This window comes from Camelina sativa, chromosome 4 (assembly GCF_030686135.1).
Source record: "Camelina sativa cultivar CO46 ecotype springtype chromosome 4, ASM3068613v1".
In the NCBI taxonomy this organism is placed as follows: domain Eukaryota; kingdom Viridiplantae; phylum Streptophyta; class Magnoliopsida; order Brassicales; family Brassicaceae; genus Camelina; species Camelina sativa.
In genome coordinates, this window is record NC_141883.1 from 20483111 (window position 1) to 20491152 (window position 8042).

Consider the following 8042-nt stretch of genomic DNA (forward strand, 5'->3'; position numbering starts at 1 on the left):
ACAATGGAAGAATGAGCATGAATGATATGAGAGGCAGCAGTTTCATCTTTCAAATATTTTTTTTTTCGAAAACACAAGATATATATTTTGGTTTTGTTGTATGGAAGAGTAATGCATAATTCTCTATATATATATGCACAGGTTCATAGTTATCCACCAGTCAATGTATTGTAAAATGATAGATATTTTACATATGCCATTAGGCAATTATGCACTACGAATTTAAAACAAGTCAAAGTAAATATTTTGATCAAAGGTTTTATTTTTAGATAGTCATCATATTTATCATTAGTTATCAAAATTTTAACATTTTACATCTTGGTCAGTGTCTAATTAACATTTTGATGACTGGTTATAAATATGTTGATTATCTGAAAATAAATCTTTGATCAAAAGATTTACTTTGACTTGTATTATATTTGTAGTACATAGTTATTTGAAAAAATTAAAAATAAATTATCTATGGGACATTTACAAAAAAACGGTTTTAACTATACCTTTTTACATAAACATTCTTTCTTTTTGTCTATTTTCAGTACTACTATTTTCTATATAGGAAATGATTAAATTCTAAACACTAAACTTTTATCCCTCAAAAATATAAACTACATGTAAAAAATGAGAACCCAAACCTAAAAAATATCTAAAATTTAGTTTAACAAATTGTAATTATGTAAAATAGGGCAAACATGAAAATGACAAAAAAAAAAGATATTTACAATAGGGTATTGCTAACAATTTTTCTTTAAACTTTATTTAATATATAAATGATGTATTTTAAAAGAAATTTAAAAAAAAATATTTATCTCCAGTATTTAATGGACATTTTTTGACGGACTAAGTTTAAAAAAAAAATCATTTATTTTCAATATATAAGCATATGTTACTCTTCTACAGCGTTTGCCCGTGGGTAAAACCCAACAAGCGAATAATTTAGGCAGCAAATGTGTATAAGTAGTTTTAGGGACATGATTTTAAGAAAACGCTATTTTAGTGTAGTGGTTAAAGAATTAATCAATTGCTTGAATCCATTTTTTGGTAAAATTTTGTTTGAATACTTGATTGATTTTTTTTAATTATCAAGATAAAAAAACTTGTGACTCAACAAATTAATATACTATCACCAATTTAGTTTTGAAAACACTAATAAATTTTTTTCGATGATGCAATGTTTTCCAATATGATTATTTATCTTTGAGTAATTGTTTTTTTTCTTTATAAAGAAATTGAAATGGCAATCATAGATTTTTTAAAAAGATACGACTCATCGAGAAATATCACGAGTTCAACCTTTTTGGTTTTCAATATTATGATCACATGTGATTGTGAATTCCTCTTTCTTATATATAATCGGAACCAGGAAGTCTAATATGCGTGAAACTGAAAGAACGAAAAAACAATACTAATTGATATTACAATCAGTCTTAAAACGTATGATTTGAGTCTTCCACTTAATCTTTCTACACATGCAGTTAAATCTAGTCGAAATACAAATACTGAAACGTATACACACTACTCTTACCAATCAAATATCTTACATTTATACAACTAAAATTGATACATCATTAATGAAATTTTGAAAAGCTTCACCACATGAACCTACTCAATCTTTAAATATTTGATTCATCGTTGCAAATTATGCATCACAAGATTTAATAAGTTCAAAAGAAAAATTCATATTGAGTTTTAAATTGTTTTGATCTAAGCTTTAAAAGAGTAAGAGAGAAACCAAATCAAGTAAGAACAAATCTTGATCTTGAATTGTGTACGACATAAATATTTTGAAGATTGTGTGTTATAAATAAGATATAGTAACATGTTCAAATCTCAATTGATGTGATAAATAATATATGATAACATGTTCAAATCTCAATATATATATAAGATCTTTTGGATAAGAATATTATTCAGAAATATATTGGTAATGATACATAACAACTCTACTCCACTTTGAGCCTAATACAAACCTAACATAGTCAGTTTATTTGTGGTCAAAGAGAAGTGATGAAAACGGAATCATATTTGAAGCGTCACAAATGAAGTTTAGGAGTTATACTCAACTCTTTTTTTATTTTCTTTTAGTTTTAAATAATAATTAATATTTGGTTTTGTTTTCAAGTTTTATTTTCCTTTATAAATTCTCATGTAATCTCATTTAAGAAATCATCCAAATTTTTCATAATAACCTTTTATTTTGTGAGAATGATTCTCATTTAAGCTCCTCGTAAACTTTTCGATTACTTGATACGTATATCCAAACAATTAACCCGTGGTGTATATATTTGTGGTTTGACAAATCAACTGATTTCCACCATCATTTGTGGTGCCATTCTACTAACCAAGGCTAATTGTTGCAGTGTAAGATAGTATCAGGTGGTGAGTTTAAATAATATATTCACTGTTAAATCCAACAAAACAAAAATAAATATAGATCTTATAAATAAAATTATACAATCCCTTATATCATAAGGGTGATAGATACCAAACTCAACATTATTAGTTTTCTTTGTATTCTATTGTTCGCTTCGTAACTAAAAGTTTCCCGTAAAAATGAATATACTTTAGAATATCTCCATTTTTCTTTCTCTCCTTACTATATTTTCTGATAAGTAATTTATTAATCTATATGACTCACTATATGAGATAAATTTGAACAATTCTATAAACAGTTTTTGAAATTTAGAAAATATACTCTTTTTGTATAACAAATTTATTTTCTATTTTTAAATGTTGTCGAAATAACATTACCTAATCATGGGATGGTTGAGAGTCTAAGTGTGTCATAGCACAAATCCATCTCGCATATAGTGAACCAAGTGAACGTGTATCTGCAGAAACAGCCATACCCGCCAGCATGTCAGTGGACATGCGACTTAGCATTTGCGACATGTCGTAAATGTATAGAAAGTTAAACACTTGAATATATAATTTTTTGATAATTATATAATTTATAATTAATTTAATATAATTTTATATAATTATATAATTTGATAATTAGTCATCAAAATGTTAATTAGACACTGACCAAGATGTAAAATGTTAAAATTTTGATAACTACTGATAAATATGTTGACTATCTAAAAATAAAATCTTTGATCAAAATATTTACTTTGACTTGTTTTAAATTTGTAGTGCATAATTGCCTAATGGCATATGTAAAATATCTATCATTTTACAATACATTGACCAGTTGATAACTATGAATCTGTGCATATATATATATATATATATATATATATATAATCATGCATTACTCCTCCATACAACAAAACCAAAATATATATCTTGTGTTTTCGAAAAAAAAATTATTTGAAAGATGAAACTGCTGCCTCTCATATCGTTCTTGCTCATTCTTCCATTGTGCTCTTTAAGTAATTTGAAAATATTTTAAATCTTCTAATTAGATAGTTTTACATTTTTAATATCAAAGATCTATTTTTTAAAATTGATTTTACACTTATAATCTAATAGTATGGTTGTTTATTAAATTCAATTTTTCTCTTTTAGAGTTTGGAGAGAGCCACGGAGATGGAGTTCCTCACACCGTCCAAGATTCAAGAAATATGGTAATTAATATCAGTAACAAAAATGCATATTTTCATAGATTTTTTTAATTTCTCTGATTGGTAATCAGTATTTTCACTCACTTCAAAATAGATCTGCATACGATAATTTTTGAATTTTTTTCACCAAACAAAACAAATAATGTAGGATGAAGAAAGAATCCAAAAAATGATGGATCATCCGGAAACAAGCTCAAACCCAAGCCACAATAAGAAAATAAACGGTTGGGGTCGTTCTGTGCGACCACCGCCACCGCAGATGATTTATAAGAATCATCAAACAATCAACAGTTGGAGCATTCCACCGCCACCAAATCATGAGACAACCAACAGTTGGAGTATTCCACCACCACCTAATCATGAGACAACCAACTGTTGGAGTATTCCACCACCACCAAATCATGAGACAATCAGCAGTTGGAGTATCCCGCCGCCACCAAATCATGAGACAATCAGCAGTTGGAGTATCCCGCCGCCACCAAATCATGAGACAATCAACAGTTGGAGTATACCGCCTCCGCCGAATCATGAGATAACCAACAGTTGGAGTATTCCACCGCCGCCGAATCATGAGACAACCAACAGTTGGAGTATTCCACCGCCGCCGAATCATGAGACAACCAACAGTTGGAGTATTCCACCGCCGCCGAATCTTGAGACAACCAACAGTTGGAGTATTCCACCACCACCGAATCATGAGACAACCAACAATTGGAGTATTCCACCACCACCAAATCATCAAAGAATCAACGGTTGGGGTCGTCCCGTGCGACCACCACCACCAAATCATCAGAGAATCAACGGTTGGGGTCGTCCTGTGCGTCCACCACCACCGCTGAACTATAAAAATTATGATAATGAAGCAAATATTTAAAAGTATGATAACTATATGCTATGTGTAACTGTCAAAATAATCAATCTAAGTAAACACAATGCTATAATAAATTTGGTCCAAAACTTTTAATGGTTTGAATCCTTTTCTTGCTAAAAATTTGTTTGAGTTTTTAATTTTGTTTCTTTTTAATTATCAAGATAATAAACTTATTGACTCAACATATTTGATCTACATATTCAATTTAGATTTGAAAACACTAATAAAAATATTGATACAATAGTTTTCTATATGTTTATTTATCTTTTAGTAATTATTTTGTTATTTATAATGAATTTGAAATTACAACTCATAGTTAAAAAAAAAAGAAAAGACTACAACTCATCAAAAAATTCATGAGTTCAATCTTTTTAATTTCAATATTATGAGCACATGTGAATTCCTCCTTCATATATATAATTAGAACCAGGAAGTCTAATGAGTAAAAAAAGAAAAACAAAATACTAACTCATATTATAAATATTCTTCTAAATGTGTTATATGATTCTTCCACTCAATTTTTCTAAACATGCTGTTAAAAAAACTAGTGAAAATTACCAATACTGAAACATATACTCTTATTACCCAATTAAATATCTTACATCTACACAATTAACAATGATGCACCATTAATCAAAATATGAAATGCTTCACCATATGCACCTACTCAATATTTAAATGTCTGATCTACTCAATATTTCAAACTAAAATTCTTACTGAGTTTTTTTTTTTATACAGACTTTGAAAGAGCAAAAGAGAAACCAAACCAAGTAACAAGAAATCTCGATTTTTGGCTTTTGAACATAAAACATTTTGAAGATTCTGTTTTACAAATAAGACAAGATAAAGTTTTTATATCTCAATAATAACATACATAATTAATAAAATTATTAAACTTATAACTATTTTTTTATATATAACAAGATATTCTTTTAATATAATTTAAAACTCATTAAAGTTTTTTGGACAAACACTTTCTTTCATTAATCAAACGAAATCAAGTTCATACAAACCATCGGAAATGAGATAATGGAGTTTAACACAAAGTAAAAACAACATCAAGGGAAGATATGAGCTACAAGAAGATAGCTAAAGTAGTTCGACGAAGACTCCATGACAGCTTGGAAGCCAAAGCTAGGAAGCAAATTGGCGCAAGAAATAACACGATTTGTCGAGCATTCATCCACGAACGAAGCGTAGAATGAAGTAATGGTCACGGTCAACAGACTAAGTGACTTTGAAGAGGGTTTCAAGGCCGAGGTTCTCATTAACGTGAGAAGAGATACAAAGATCTGCAAATCATCGGCAAGGGAGAGGTTGGCTGCGGTTTCACGGTCTAAAGGGGTCTGCTTGAAAAGGTTTCAGTAACCACCACAAGATGAGATGCGGCCATAATGCCGATACTTTTCAAACTAAAATTTAGCCTTAAAGGCGAATGATGGTGAGTAAGATCCATATTGTTGCAGGTTAACACATGAATAAGCTCGGGGATCAGATGGGAGGTATCATGGTCTAAATGGGTCTGTTTGAAAAGGTTTCAGTAACCACCACGAGATGAGATGCGGTCATAATGTAGATACTTTTCAAACTAAGATTTAGCTTTAAAGGCGAATGATGGTGAGTAAGATCCATATTGTTGCAGGTTAACACATGAATAAGCTCGGGGATCAGATGGGAGGTTTCATGGTCGAAAGGGGTTTGCTTGAAGAGGTTTCGGTAACCACCACTCCATGGAGATGGGGTCATAATGCTGATCCTCTTCAAGCTAAGCTTTAGCCTTAAAGGCGAATGATGGTGGATAAGATCCATATTATTGCAGGTTATCACTTGAATAGGCTCGGGGAAAAGTTGGAGAGTGTATGGTAATCACCGCTCTTTAGAGACGGGGTCATAATGTCGCTCATCTTCAGGCTTTTACAACCAAAATTATCAATACTAGGTGATTCGAAAGGCAGTGTTCTCGGATAAACTTTGTACCAACCTAGCATCCATGATTGAGTATATTCCAATTGCAGTCTTCGGACAATTGGTTCTAAAACTCGACACAAAAGAAAGCTACGGAAAGACAAAGAGAGATTTGGATCATACCTGGGCTTTTATATAAATCTTGGATCACACCTTTTATAAATGGGCCTTAGTGAGAGAAGGGGTGGGCCTAAGCCCATCTGGCGGAATAAGTGGTCCAGACGTAGGACACTGATTAGGTTTTCGTCGCTGTCGTTCGTCTTCTCTAACTGCATCAGAGCAATCACCAGATGGAACCAAACTGACAGCTTCCCGAGAGCTCAAAGTTGGGGATTAACAGATCTGGTTGGAGCGCAGGGAGAGGTGTGGGGACCATAATCAATGATGAGATCCGGTGGGAAAAGGCTTCGAAAGAGACCAAAAAGGGGCCAGCTTCTTGAGATCTGAGGATAACGGAGAGATCCGCTTCAGATTTGATAGTTGGGGCGCCGCTGGTTACTTTGAGATCAAGTTTGACGGAGAAAGGAGGCTCTTCGGGAAACACATCTCCGCTTTGAACGAATAAGTTATGCCGGCGAACAAAGATTTACATGGGAGGATTCAGAATGATTGAGTAAGTGGCCAGACAAAAGTTAAAACAAAAATCTTTTGAAATCAACATATGCTGACCAATATATATATATATATGTATTTTGTATGAGTGTAAATTTGTATTCACCAAAAAAATGATTTTTACAATAAATACGACATTAAGCTGAGTGTTTTTAATCAAAGAGAATATAAGTCTAAGACCTACGAGTATGAAACCAGAATTGGAGACCCTCCTCATTTCCTAGATTTCCAAAACGTTGAATTGAGCTAAACCGGTTTATGACATTCTTATTTATGATCCTCACAAGCTTATCTGACGGAATATGGAAGTCAACATGGCGGCAAGGCGCCTACCATTTCTCTCATGCCACAAACTGTGAATCGATATGATCTGGAAAACATACCTTAGTGTGGAAGTATACAACTTGACTGAGCAAAATCAAGTGAGATGGGAAAGATTTGACTCCAACTTGTAGTGTATCAATCATTACATTTGACTCCAACTTGTAGTGTGTCTCTTCTACTCAAAATAGGCAAGATTTGTGACTACCTTTGGTGTGTCTCTTCTTGAACATGTACACGATCCAACCTTTCATGAAATGTGTCAATCTCTGCCCTCATCAACTCCTTTCATTAAATGTGTCAATCTCTGCCCTCATCAAACGTGTTCTAGAAACGAAATTCTAAGTTATATGAGGAAATAAAATCGAGGGCCGGTTTTATGCAATCAGAATTAAGGAGTTGGGTGGTTTAATTCCAATTTTTGGTTTAGGAAGGGAATTTTTGGATTAATATTAAACCAAGAGAGGTATAGTTAATTCTAGTTTAATTTTAATTTTCTGGGTTGATTTAAATAAAATATTATTTTGGGATTTTCGGTCTTCTGTTCAGTTTAGAGTGTACTCGACTTGATAGGTATCATCACCAAAACTTTTGAATGCACTTTTGGTTGCAAAACTCTCGAATTAGCCCAAGTGCCTCTTTAATCTTCTTAAGGTTGGCTTTCATCACTTGTCCAACGGGTACAAGGATGACTTCATTAGGTTCAAGCT

The 8042-nt window shown here is 31.9% G+C and overlaps 1 protein-coding gene and 1 long non-coding RNA gene across 2 annotated transcripts; one reads left to right on the forward strand and one right to left on the reverse strand.

Annotated features, from left to right (window-relative positions):
- Nucleotides 1–2374: 2374 nt before the first annotated feature.
- On the reverse strand, nucleotides 2375–7650 carry LOC147946019 (uncharacterized). The gene is made up of 2 exons (XR_015596925.1): nucleotides 6523–7650; nucleotides 2375–2828 (listed from the first exon to the last, which is right to left on the reverse strand). It is a non-coding gene; the product is annotated as an uncharacterized LOC147946019 (long non-coding RNA).
- On the forward strand, nucleotides 3246–4554 carry LOC147946020 (uncharacterized). Its single transcript, XM_087510433.1, has 3 exons — nucleotides 3246–3371; nucleotides 3508–3566; nucleotides 3712–4554. Exons 1-3 carry the CDS (start codon nucleotides 3317–3319, stop codon nucleotides 4435–4437), a joined length of 840 nt encoding a protein of 279 aa, XP_087366559.1. The 5' UTR covers nucleotides 3246–3316; the 3' UTR covers nucleotides 4438–4554.
- Nucleotides 7651–8042: the final 392 nt, after the last annotated feature.